The sequence below is a fragment of the Podarcis tiliguerta genome (genome assembly GCF_965153285.1).
Source record: "Podarcis tiliguerta genome assembly, chromosome: 1".
NCBI classification, from domain to species: domain Eukaryota; kingdom Metazoa; phylum Chordata; class Lepidosauria; order Squamata; family Lacertidae; genus Podarcis; species Podarcis tiliguerta.
The window spans coordinates 91668211-91682335 of NC_139534.1; the positions used below are offsets into that span (position 1 = coordinate 91668211).

General features: G+C 41.7%; 1 protein-coding gene across 3 annotated transcripts in view; it reads left to right on the forward strand.

Moving 5' to 3' along the window:
- Positions 1 to 14125, forward strand: part of LOC310681937 (cytosolic phospholipase A2 epsilon-like) — a 68665-nt gene that overhangs the window by 42858 nt on the left and 11682 nt on the right. For all 3 annotated transcript variants that reach the window (XM_083450094.1, XM_083450095.1, XM_083450096.1), the window contains 7 exons: positions 109 to 204; positions 3209 to 3246; positions 3644 to 3779; positions 7331 to 7467; positions 10608 to 10830; positions 11883 to 11997; positions 13662 to 13799. In XM_083450094.1, the coding sequence (XP_083306220.1) occupies positions 109 to 204; positions 3209 to 3246; positions 3644 to 3779; positions 7331 to 7467; positions 10608 to 10830; positions 11883 to 11997; positions 13662 to 13799 (883 nt within the window). The remainder of the gene's footprint in view (positions 1 to 108; positions 205 to 3208; positions 3247 to 3643; positions 3780 to 7330; positions 7468 to 10607; positions 10831 to 11882; positions 11998 to 13661; positions 13800 to 14125) is intronic.

The following is a 14125-nucleotide window of genomic DNA, read 5'->3' on the forward strand; positions in this document are numbered from 1 at the left end:
CTTTCATTTTACATCAAAATACTGAAGAGCCTACACTTTCTCAAGACATATATATGGTCTGGAGAAAGTGTGCAAGCATAATTTTAATTTTTCTTCTTTCTCTTTTAGTTTACTCCTGGTGAAAGTAATGATGCAAATAAAAGACTTTGCTTCACTTTGCCTCTTGATTCACTTAGTATGGAAAAAGAAGTGACCATAGGCAAGGTAAGTATTGTTTCATAGTGGAAGAGGAAAATCGGGGAGGAAATATATTTATTTATTTTAGTATATGTGCTGCCGAAATCATTTGTTTATTAACAAAATTCATACACCACTTGATTGTGAAAAAAAAATCCTCCAAGTGGTTGTTCTATTTACAAATAGAAGATGAATAGCAGAAGATTAGTCAGTCAGCAATTACATACTATCCATCAGTGTTTTGTCCCCCCCCCCAAAAAATATTCATTTTATAAAAACAAGCAATACAAACAAATTCTTGTCTTATCCTTATTTTTTCTAAACATTGTTAAGTGAGCTTTCCCAAGTGCCCCCATCTGATTTTCATTTTACCTCATCTTTAGCAGTTTACATATATCATAATTTTTAACCATTTTTTTTATCACACTTACTTAAAATCTTCACATATTGTTGTTGTTTAGTCGTTTAGTCGTGTCCGACTCTTCGTGACCCCATGGACCAGAGCACGCCAGGCACTTCTGTCTTCCACTGCCTCCCGCAGTTTGGTCAGACTCATGTTTGTTCGAAGACACTATCCAACCATCTCGTCCTCTGTCGTCCCCTTCTCCTTGTGCCCTCCATCTTTCCCAACATCAGGGTCTTTTCCAGGGAGTCTTCTCTTCTCATGAGGTGGCCAAAGTACTGGAGCCTCAGCTTCACGATCTGTCCTTCCAGTGAGCACTCAGGGCTGATTTCCTTCAGAATGGATAGGTTTGATCTTCTTGCAGTCCATGGGACTCTCAAGAGTCTCCTCCAGCACCATAATTCAACAGCATCAATTCTTCGGCGATCAGCCTTCTCTTCACATATTATCCCTTGCCAATCATACTATTTTAAAATACACTATCTTCTACTTCTAACCCTACAGCCTATATCCACTTCCGAAGCTATTCTAAGATTTAAATATTAACATATTTTTTCAAATATTCTTTAAACTTCTTCCACCGTCTCTTCTCTCTGGTCCTGGAGTCTCCCAGTGTGCTCGGCAAGTTCCATATAGTCCATCATCATCATCTGCCATTCTTTGATAGTTGGTACATCTTGTTTCTTCCAATTCTTCGCTAATAATATTCTCGCAGCTGTTGTGGCATACAGGAAAAAAAGTAACATCCTTTTTGGGGATTTCACCCCCCTCTATCCATCACAGTGTTAAGGGGGTTCAGTTAATTGTAGCAGGACCATAGAATCTATAATTCCATGATACCACAGGAGGCTGCCTCATACCAAGCCAGAGCCATGTCTGTCTAGCTCAGCATCGTCTATGCTAGTATACCCCAATCTGGTGCCCCATCCAGATGTTGTGGACAATTTCCATCAGCTCCAGCCAGCATGGCCAATAGGCAGGGTGAATGGGAATTGTAGTACAAAACATCTGGAGAGCATCAGGGTGAGGAAAGCTGATCTATACTGACTGGCAGAAGCTCTCCAGAATTGGGATCTTTCCCAGTTTTACCTAGAGAGCCTGGGATTGTACTAGAGCCTTTTTCTGTGCAAAGTACCTCTAATCAAGCTGGTAAGGATAATTCTACGCAAAAATGTAGAGAAACTGGAATGGGCAGGACAAATTTGTTGATTGTTCAGTGTCTGGAAGTACAAAATCTGGGGCACAGAAGGTACAACATTTAGGTATGGGGAAATTGCACCCAACATGGTCCTGCTAGAAATTATGTGGGCAGGATGATGATGATGATACAGAAAGGAACTGTGCCACCGCTGCATTTGTAGGATTCCTTCACACACATTGCCAGAAAGCCATGGGAATAAATGAAGGGAAGCATCTCACACACCACCACCAGTAAGTGTGCAAGGGAGAACCTGTGGCACTTCAATTTAATTGGACTCCAATTCACATCCGCCAGCATGAAAAAATAGGAATTGGAGCCCAACAACTTAATGACACCTGCTTTTTCAAACTTGAAGAAGTGATTCATACATTTTGCCTATCATGCTTGGGAATAGGATGACTGCAGTCAAGGGAGAACTTAGCTCCTTTAAGAGTTGTGTAGAACAAAGTGATTCAATGAGCAAAACCTTTTCTCATCTTTGGATGACAGACTATATGTGTTTATGTAGCCTCATCCACACAACTATTAAAGGTCCAGTTGCTGTGGCTACTTGTGGATTAAATTCTGGTGGAGATCTCCCTCCCTCCCTCCTGCCCTCTCTCTCTCTCTCTCTCTTACACTCACACACGCTAGTGATTTCTAAAAGTTGCATGGATTGTTCTGCAGCTCCTAATATTACTTCATGGACTTCACCAGTATTTTGTCTAAAAGGGCTAGATCAGGGGTCGGCAACGTGCGGCCCATGAGCCAGAAGTGGCCTGCGGAGGCCATTTAACTGGCCCACGAGCCGCCCCAGAACTAAGCCGCCTGCTCGGCGAGTCCCAGTGTGCTGCGCTAAACTGGCGCAGTGCGGCGCAGGGACTCTCTTCCACGGCTCCGGAAATCGCTTCTGCGCATGAGCAGATGCTGGAAATCATGTCTGCGCATGTCCGTGGCACCGGAAATTGCTTCTGCACATGCCCAGATGCCAGAAATTGCTTCTGCACAGGCGCAATTTTCGGCGCTGCAGACATGTGCAGAAGCGATTTCTACTACTACTACTATTCATACTCCACCCATTTGACTGGGTTGCCCCAGCCACTCTGGGTGGCTTCCAACATTTATAAAAACATAATAAAATATTAAACATTAAAAACTTCCCTTTACTGGGATGTCTCCAGATGCCTTCTAAAGGTTGTGTAGTTGCTTATCTCCTTGGCTTAGGGGTCGCATAACTCCATACCCTCCAATATTTCTCTGATGAAAATGGAGATGTTCTGAGGAAAAGCGGGACATTCCAGAATCAAATACAAGGCCCCATTTTGCTAGCCCTGAATGGAGGTATGTGTGGCTGCTGCCTGCTTTCCTCTGGGGATACCAGGAAGACCAAACAGTATGTCATGTTATGGCAGGTTACTGACAACATTCCATCTTTTCTCTCTCTCTAGGACAAAACAGTTGATCTATGTGTGGACGTGAAAGAATGGTAACACGATAGTGTTAATTTTACCCAACTCTGCCTACTTGACTTCTATTTACTATCTGAAATATATATCTAAATAATTAGAGGATTATAGTACATTGAGGGGGGCTCCTAGGATTTGGCCAGATTTGGTACATGAAGTATTTACATGAAACTAGTAAATACTAGCTGTGGGGGATAAAATAGAGAATGAAGTTTAACTCTCGCTCTGCCAAGGTCCTGAAGCTGCTATTGGCCTCTAAGAGGGGTCAATGGAAGCTTTCCTTGAAATGGAAACATTTGCTTTGGATTCGTGTTTTTTGTTGAGACTCTGGCTCTTCATAAGAACATGATAACAAATGGAGGGTGGGGGATGCAGTGCACTGATGCTTTCTTTGTTCTGCTCTGGCCTACATGCAAGGCTGAGAAACCTGGATGTGCGTTTGGGGTATGAACTATGTATGGATGAACAAACAGTTATACAGAAACGGAAGAAGTTTGTTGCAGCTGCCCTGGAAAGGGCTCTCGGCTTAAAGAAGGGCTTACAAGATCATGAGGTATGTAGGACAACATTTTGCTTAATAAATATTTGGTATGAAGGATTTAGCCTCTCCTTTTTTTTTACCAAAAGATGCTTCGTAGGCACAGTTTGATTGTGGTTTTTATTTGTGTGACTGTTTTCAGCAAATAAAACAAACAAACAAACAAACAAACAAACAAACAAAATTCAGCAAATTTACTATTTACGGGATATAATAAAGGCTGAATTCACCATAAAGGGATGTATTTGAACATGTATGAACACAGGATGGAATCCGGTTGCTGCTCTGTATGCTGTTGCTCCTCCAAACAGATTTTCAGAGAGCTCTGGGAGCTGCAGGTGAGAGGGGAAACTGGTCAAAATTTCCTCCCACTATCAGTAGACACAATGGCAGACTATTGTACACACACACCCACTGCATTCCATTCTAGAGTATCATTGCGGTGCCCCAGCAGTGTGGCACCAAGTGTGGCTGAACCAGTCTGCTAGCCTAAAACCGCCTCTGGTAGACATGTTCCACTGGGGAAACCCTTTGTCTGCCCATAGCTTGGTACTGTCTGCTTTGAGTGACTGTGGTTTTCCCAAGTCCCTGGCATTACGTTGGTCTTAATGAACTCCCACTCCATTGGAGATGCTTGGGATTGAATTGTGGACCTTATGAATTGTGGACCTTATGAATTGTGGACCGGTATGAAATTTACAGCATGTAATGCCTTAAAGGAGAACTTAATGAAAATGATGTATAGGTGGTACCTAACACCAGTCAAGCTTCCAAAAATTTACCATTTGTCTGACAATAAATGCTGGGAATCTAAAGAAGTGGAAAGCACTTTCTTTCACCTTTGGTGGATGTGCCCAAGGATTAAGACCTTCTGGGAGATGATATATAATGAAATGAAAAAGGTATTTAAATATACCTTTTTGAAGAAACCAGATGCCTTTCTCCTGGGCATGGTCAGCCAATTGGTGTCAAAGAAAGATAGAACCTTTTTTATGTATGCCACAACAGCAGCAAGAATACTCATTGCAAAGTACTGGAAGACACAAGAACTACCCACTCGGGAAGAATGGCAGATGAAACTGATGGACTATATGGAAATGGTGGAAATGACCGGCAGAATCTGAGACCAGGGAGAAGAGACGATGGAAGAAGATTGGAAAAAATTTAAAGTATATTTACAAAAATATTGTAAAATTAATGAATGTTAGAAGTATATTGGAATGAAGCTATACGGTTTTAGCAGAAGGAATATTAAGAACGATATGAACAGTAAGTGTTAATGCGTTAAATTGGGAAATTGAAAATTAAATTGTATCACGATAAATTAAAGTATATATATATATACAATACCTAATGTGTATATATATATATATATATATATATATATATATATATATATATTAGGTATTTTATACTTATATACAAGGTATAAGTATAAAATACCTAATAAAAATTTTATTTAAAAAAATGAATTGTGGACCTTATGCAAATGTGTGCAAAACTCAGATCTGCGGGTATAGGGCAGTATACAAATTCAACAAACAACAAACAAGCAAAAAATACCACTGATCTATAATGCCTCCCCATGAGAGACAAGCAGAAGATCTAGGGGCAGGGTGTGGTTGGTTGTCTGTGGTTGGCTGCAGTGGTGTTTGTTTTCATTTGTGAGGGGAGAGGGCTTGTTGAGTCAGATAAGCCAGATTGATTCACATGCTGCCGGTGGATAGTTGTTGCTGTCTTGTTGGACTGTGTTTGTGATAAAGGGGAACCATACTGGGGTGAAGGCATCCTCTTCTGTTTATCCCTGTGTCAGTTTCAGTTGGTTAGCTTTTCTAGTAAGGCCGCTTCCCATACAATTTGATACCATTGGTCCATGTTTACTCCTGACAGGTCTCTCCAATGTCTGGCTCTGAGGTTTCTGGCTGCTGAGAGTAGGTGGGTTATAAGCTCTGTATAATGTGAGTGGTCATTATGATCTTGGAAGATGTTCAGTAGAGCCAGTTCTGGGGTGCGTTCTAATACATGTTTAGTTATTTTGCATGCTTCTTGTAGAAGTGCTGTCCAGAAGGGTTGGATTTTAGGGCATTCCCACCACATGTGAAGGTATGTGCCTATAGATGTTTCCATGGTGTTAAGTACCACCCGTAGGTGAGTTTCAGAGTGAGTTTCCTTCTTTTGGCTGATGTGGACTTAAAGGGAGGTTTAGATCACATTCTAATCCATTGGGTAGGTTTTATTTCATAGCCTATGTCATGCTCCTATTGTTTTTTGATTGCATCAAAGGGGTTTGTGGGATTTTGGAGCAGTATGTTGTATATTGTGGATACCATCCCTTTGCTGTGTCCGTTTGTTGTCAGGAGAAGGTTTTCGAAGATGCTCAAGGACCTAGTGTAGTTTATTCTGCCACTTATGGAGTTAGGTTGGGGGAATCCCGATTGGGAGGGTTTGGAATAAGTAGGTTAGATTTGGGAGCGTGATCATTTTGATCATGGGTATTTTGTCTATGAGGGTGAATTTTGGTTTAAACCTTTTATTTCCATACCCGTGATATCTGGGGCTGCTCAGAGTCGGATTGCTAGGCATTCCAGGGCCAAGATGAATAGGAAGGGAGACAGTGGGCATCCTTGTTTTGTGCCTCTTTGGATTGCTGTGCTATTGGAGTCCATATTGTTAATTCTGCATTTTGCTGAGGCTTGGGGATAAATTTGTTTGAGGGTTTGTAGGAAGTTAGGGCCAAATTTCATGTTAGTTAATACTGCTAATAGATATTGCCATTCTTTTTTTTAAATTGGGTTTTATAAACAAGAATAATGTTATACAAACAAGTGTACCAAGTTTTCTCATGTCATTTGTATATCGCAAAAATAGCATAATAAATTGGAAAAATATCTACAATGTATGTTTTATTATTAGTGGTCAATCACAGGTTCTTGGCTCATGAATTGGTTTAAACAATTAGGAAGGAAGGAAGGAAGGAAGGAAGGAAGGAAGGAAGGAAGGAAGGAAGATATTTCCATTTTAAGCAATCAAAGGCTTTAAGGATGTGCCATTGGTGCTGCCGGTCCTCAGGAGCTCCACGCGGTTGTGGCGTTTGCCATCTTGCCTTGCCGGAACTCTCCCAAGGTTCCATTTATTAATCTTACTATCCTTATTGTGAAACAGAGAGGAAGTCGGTCTAGCAGGCAGTGACAGAGCATGTCTCCATGCAGCCCTCTGTGTGTGTGTCTGTGCCCTGCATTGGGGTTGGAGTGAGGTGCGGGGGATGAATGGAGCCCACCACACCCACCCAGACCCTGCCACCGCTGGAGTGACACCAGCCCCGAGTGGCATGATTGTCGCACCCTTCATGCACTGCCCTCCCCGGATCTGAACCTTGCTTCCTTCAGAGGATGTACAACTGACTTCAATATCAAAATCATATTAAGAGTGACTTCAGCATCCTATTTAGAAAGAAAGAACAGGGGCTGTGAGGACCTCATCATAGTATCCCCATTTATTACTTTTAATCATTGGTTTCTTAATGCACCCTAACATTTGATTATTAAAAAATGTTTTATGTTGAACAGGTGCCAGTGGTGGCTGTCATGACAACAGGAGGAGGTGCCAGGGCATTCACAGCTTTACATGGCAACCTGTATGGTCTTCAAAAATTGAATCTTTTAGATTGTGTTTCATACATCACTGGATCATCTGGCTCCACATGGTAAGGATGGTGCAATGACAAGTTCCCTTTTGACATTTGTGACTAAACAGTGGTCCACATATAGCTGCCCAGAAACTTTTCTGTGAAGGGGAACATGGAGAATAGCCGGTGTGCTGTTAGAAACTTGTCAGGCTTGAAAGTAAGTAAAGTGGTGGTAAAAGCTCACAACACAGGCTTAGCCTATAAACCTCTATTGGGTCCCCCCCTTCTTTTCTGTAGAATAGCTTCTAAAGCAGGCATAGGCAAACTCGGCCCTCCAGATGTTTTGGGACTACAACTCCCATCATCCCTGACCACAGGTCCTGTTAGATAGGGATGATGGGAGTTGTAGTCCCAAAATATCTGGAGGGCTGAGTTTGCCTTTGCCTGCTGTAGAGGGCAGTGCACCATCAAGTGACCAACCAGCTACTGCAGGCAACTGAAATAAAACGTCCATTGCTGTTAAAATGTTTGAAATTTTGCAGACAAATAAATTCATAATTCAGTAGAACTTTTACTGTGATACCGAATAACTAATACAGTGGTGCCCCGCAAGACGAATGCCTCGCAAGACGGAAAACCCGCAAGACGAAAGGGTTTTTCGTTTTCAGAGGTGCTTCGCAGGATGAATTTCTCTATGGGCTTGCTTCGCAAGACGAAAATGTCTTGCGATTCTTGAGGGTTTTTTTCGCTCCCCAGCGCCTTTTTCTAAAGCGCTAAGCTGCTAATAGCCTTTTAGCAGCTAATCCGCTAACCCCTTAAGCCTTTAATAGCCGTTAATTGCCCTTAAACTGCTAATAGCGCTAATCCGCTAATGGGCTTGCTTCGCAAGACGAAAAAACCGCAAGACGAAGAGACTCGCGGAACGGATTCTTTTCGTCTTGCGAGGCACCACTGTACTGAAGAAAGGCAGTTTCTTTCTGTGCTCTTAATGCTTGTAGACTGTGCTGCATTTATAACAACATAATACCAAGGAAGGAAATAAGCAACTTAACGTGCTGTAGAGGGAACATCTCAGGCATCCAGAAACTCGGAGAATAAAGTGCTGGATGGGGTAGGGAATGGACGGAGGGAGTGGAGAGGGAAAGTGAGGTAAATTGATACATTACTAGAGCACCAAATGAATTATTAGTCATGAGAGGCAATGAAATTATTGAAATATATTATCTGTTTCAGGAATGGGGAACCTGTGACCTTTCAGATGCTGTTGGACTCCAACTCCCATCAGCCCCAGGCATTCTGGCCAGCTGTCAGGGTTGGAGTTAGTGTCAGTCTAGCAACATCTCTGGGCCGCTGGTTCCCCACTTCTGATCTATTTGCTTCCTGCACACTCACCCATGATGCTAAAACTCTGATTAAGGAGGAGAAAAAACATGCGCAATGTATTAGATTAGGAAATGAGCCTGTGTAATGGAGTGCCTTGTTTAGATGTGATAAACTGACATGCTGGTTAATATGTGGGAATTTCTTGTTCATCGAGGGAGCTCATTGGTTGTCCTTGGACAATCTCTTATCTATTTTGTCATTTATCTTTTCTCCAAACAGGGTGGAGGTGAGGCTAAATCCCTGATCTAGGCTCGTAAGAGAAAGGGTGGGATTCAAATATAAATCATTCAGATATAAATCCTGTTGTGGTTTTTGTTTTTGTGAGGGGGCAGGCGGTGGTTAGCTATATGGTGCCTGAATCTCTTATAATTCCTGGATCCAGCAATGAAGAATTCAATTGTTGAATTAGCCAGACAAAGTATTGCCTAAGCATGGTCATTATTCTGACAAAGGAAGTGGCCTTGTGCCAGAGGGCAAATGAGTGGCTTGCCTCCCTCACCTGCCTGGTAGTGAGAAAGACAAAAGCCAGTGTTTATGAGTGAGCTGATCTTCAAAGCATATATCCTAGAGACACCACAGTCTCTGCTGCCCTTCATTCCAAGGAAACTGAACTCTGCGTAAGCGCCTGAAATCCCTGGAATTTTGCACTATACAGGGTGCCTGTATGATATATGGTTTATTTACATATATATGCAACCTGAGCCTACGATGGAGGGGCTCACAGCATTAACACCTCAGAAGGTCTTTTCTTCTCCCATGGTCACAGCCTTGGATTCTAGCAGTTTCTCACACTCTCTGGCTTCTGCCTGCTTCTACCTCAGCTTACACACACACTTACACTTTTAACCCAGCACCTACACAGGGACAGCTTATTCATTTCGAGCAAGTTTCTAGTCTTCACAATCTCTTCAGGCCTTTCTCCTTGGTGCACTCTCCCAGTCCCAGTTCCATACCCAGACAGACTGAATGAATGAAACTTTATTTGCGTCAGCCATCAGCCATAGCAGCAAAAGAACATTGCGATGCACACAGATCCAAATAAAAAGCCGATTATATAAAACACAGTTTAGGGTCCTGAATCAGCAATCAAATCTACACCCAGGCAGCTTACTCAGTCCTACTCAGTCCCTACCCTTGGCATGCCTAATAAGATGGGTTTCCGACATGCCCGGGTGCGAGCGTCAGTACCAGAGCTGCCCTGCTCCTTGCGGCGGTGTACAACAGTATACGCCATCTAATGCCACTGGCCTCATAGCCAACCCAGAAGTCTTTTATTTTCAGTCTCTTATAGTTGCATTTTGTTTATCTTTAGCCTTTATCCAGTTTTTTTTGGGGGGGGGGGGGGTTGTAGGTTTTTTTGGGATGTATATACATATACATATACATATACATATACATATACATATACATATACATATACATCTATGTCTTCCTTTTTCCTTTTGCTGACTGCTGAGCTCTTTCCTTAGGCTTTGATGTTATTTGCACTGAAAAATCCCACGGGCGTATCAAATTCCTTCCAAGCAACAACAACAACCCAGCCAACTTGTGCATGTTTTTCTAGTTTTTCATAAAGAGAATTGGTTTTTTTGTTTTGCTTTACTGATAATATTCAGTATGTCTCATAGCAATTTATTTTACACTCCCATTATTTTACACTTTCGGGAGGTCATTATCTCTCAGCCTAACCTGCTTCACAAGTTTGTTATGGGAACAAAATGGAGACAGGGAGAGCCATATACTCCACCTTGGCTCTGTGGAGGAAAGGCAGAATATAAATGAATAAATGAATAAATGAATGAATGAATGAATGAATGAATAATTCCTCTCCCCAGGGCCTTATCAAATCTTTATGAACATGCTGACTGGTCACAGCAAGACCTTTCAGGAGCAATTTCAGAGGCTCGCAAGAGTATCACCAGATGCAAGCTGGACTTGTTTTCCCTCCAAAACTTAAAGGAATACAGTGCTGCACTGGAACATCGGCAAAAGGAAGGCTACAAAACATGTGTCACTGATCTTTGGGGACTTTTCATTGACAAAGCATTGAGCAACGGGGTAATATATATTTCTGTTTTTATTCATTTTCTATTTTCTGAAATTAAATCTGAGAGATGATGATGATTCACAACATAAAATTTCACAAATGAGAACTCAAAATGCATAATAAAGACAAGAACCAAGAGCAAACACAAACTAATAACCCCATTTAAATGTCCCTGGAAGGTTAATCAGTCACTGGCCTGGTTAAAAAGGAATGCTTTTATTTGGCCCCTGAAGATAAATAATGAAGCCGCCAGGCAAGCCTCTCTGGGGAGAGCATTCCACAAAAGGGGAGCTACCACAGAAAATACCTATTCTCTTGTTGCCACCCTCCAGACCTCTCATGGCGGAGGCATATGAATAAGGGCCTCAGATTATGATTGCAGGGTCCAGGTTGGTTCATATGGAGAGAGGCGGTCCTTGAGGTATTGCAGTCCTGAGCTGTTTAAGGCTTTATCGGTCAAAAGTGGCACTTGGAATTGGGCCCAGAAACTAAGTGGCAGCCAGTGCAATAATGCCAGGATCGGCGTAATGTGCTCAGACCATCTTGTCTTGATGAGCAACCGGGCTGCTGAATCCTGCACTAACAGCAGTCCTTCAAAGACAGCTCCACATATGATGCTTTTCAGCAATTTAATTCAGAGTTTACCAGAGCCTAGCCAACAGAAGTTGCCATTGGGTTGAATCTATAGCTGCTCCTGAAATTCTCCACCAGTCCTACTGGCTGGCAGAAAGCTGTGTGTGTGATTTCACAAAATATTTTCCAGGCAGCGGCTGAAATTCTCTTAATATTTTAAAGGACCCCTCCGCCCCTCAAAAAACACATTCTCAGCTAATTCCTCAGAGGAATTTCAACCCATCTTTCACTTCAGATGAGGTCTGTTGGGGTGTGAACAGGGCCTGAGAGATAGTTGAGATGAAGCGTTTTTAGATATGCGGATGAAATCAGGGTTAGGGATTAAGCTTGGCTTCTCACCACCCCTTCCTAATATTTGTTACTGCCTATAGGATTGGATTTCCTTGCCGTTTTAATAATTTGGTGTTATTTAAACCATTATTTTTTAAAGAGATGCAGTGGCACACTCTCAGGGCAGAAGCGTGCCCTGACTCACGGTCAAAACCCCCTGCCTATATACATGGTACTCAACACCAAGGACAACTATAGCCTTGCAGAATTTAAAGGTAATGTTATCCATATTGTATTTGATTTGAAACTGAAAAAGCTCCCACGGTAACTTGACTTACTACTGACTTTATGATTAACACTTTTTCATATTTAATATATTTATTTATATACCACTAAATGCCACAAGTATTTATACAAGTATAAAAACTAGTTACATAAGCAAGCATGAAAATCTGCTCCGAAAGATGCCTCTTGTATTGAGGGATCTGTAAAAACAGCACCCCTTCATAGATTGAAGACCTTTAGAATGCAAAGGGGGACCAGACTATCACTTTTGTGCTTTTACGTCACACCCTGATAGGTCTTGGTCTTGAGAAGAGGTGTTTACCTATCCTTTCAGCTGAGCATCCTAAGAAAGAAGATCTCTCTTCCAGCTAAAGCAAGATAAAACTAGTACCTGCTCACGGGACATGAGGCCTAGCTGAACTGTGTGAGATCTATGCTTTGCATGTCATGGCACCAGTAAGGCCAGGGATGGGGAGGCCAGAAATATCTCCCCCTTCTTACACCAGGAGCCTTCCTTATTTCCAGAGCAGGTCATGTGACCATCCAGAAATGTTTGCACTTGCACTCAAAATGGTGATTCTAGCCTTGGATACCTATGGAAGCAGAAGGCTACCTGATCCCCACTTCTTGGAGGTGAAGTTCAAAAGTGAGCTTAGATAGCAGTTCTGATTCGGTAAGGTCAAATTAGCCAACCCACCATAAGAGAAAGATAGTGGTGACAACTTGGTAACAAGGAACACAGACGACTGCAGGTAGTGATTGGGCGATTTCCATGGATTAATCTGCTTTGTTTCCCATGCCCTTGGATATCCACAAGGTCTAGGGAGTGTCTTGGATATCCTAACTTTTCTGAACAAGACGGCTCTTGCTTCTTTTTCATGAAAAAGCTGTTGTGCAACAGATCCTCATTATTGTGGCAGAAAGGAGTTCCGCAAACAAAGGATCCAACCCACTATATGTGGTAGCTTCCCTACATCTACCGCTTTAAATAATTGTAGCTGAGTTGAATAATTATCTCAGATTATTTGAAGACAATCTTGTAATACATTTAATTAAGACTTAGCCAAACTGGGGTCCTCCAGCTTCACTGCTCTTTCTGAATGCTATAACGTTGGGGAAGCATCTTGGCAATTTATGGAGGGCTTGTAAGAGGATCAAGAGTACAACAAACTTATCACTTGCAGCGCTAGTATTCCCAGGAATTCCCAGTATCTGGGGTGCTTTTTTTCTTCTGTTGAACCCCAGAATGTGGGCATGAACCTTTGCCCTAATTCTGATGGAAGATAATGTCACAACATCACATAGCATCATCATGAAGTCAAAGAGAGTCAAGTCAATGCTATCTGACATTACTTTTGAGCTTTCTAGGAAGGTAAAATGGTGCCCACCAGCTGAGAATTGGGACCACAAAACACAACTCTCCTCTCATTGTGAACTGAAAATATTTTTTCCTCAGTTTTTAAAATATTTTTTGTATCTGTTCTAATAAAACATTGTGTATACAGTTCTGCTTTTCTTTCTCTTTTCTGACATTCAGGTCAGGTCATATATCTGCTATGATAAATAAGTTACTCAAAATGCAACAACCACAAACCCAGATTTCACCAAAGCAAACTTTGAATTTGAACCTATAATTGCTTTTGTCCTGTTATAGAATGGATGGAATTCACTCCTTTTGAGGTTGGAATAATAAAATATGGGGCCTATGTTCGTGCTGAGGACTTTGGAAGTAAATTCTTCATGGGACGGCTGATGAGGAAACTTCCAGAATCTGGAATCTGTTTCATGAAAGGTGACTTAAATTCTCTACTTTTACAAACATGAGCTGCAGATACCATTTTCAAGATACTATAATGTTAAAAATCCCTCCAATTCCCATTAGAAGAAAAAAAATCTGACTGTAGCATGAAGGTTTGTTTACTGCCTAAAAATCACAAAGGCTATTCTACTCTACATACTTGCTTACCAATAAGCTCCACTGACTTTAGGATAGTGTGAAAGAGTTGAGCTTTTACTGAGGCAAATAATTGCCCAGTTCAGCTTATTCACTGAGGAAAATTTACACAATGTGATTTCTACATCCCTTGTTTTCTTCATGTAAGCAACACTTATGTAGTT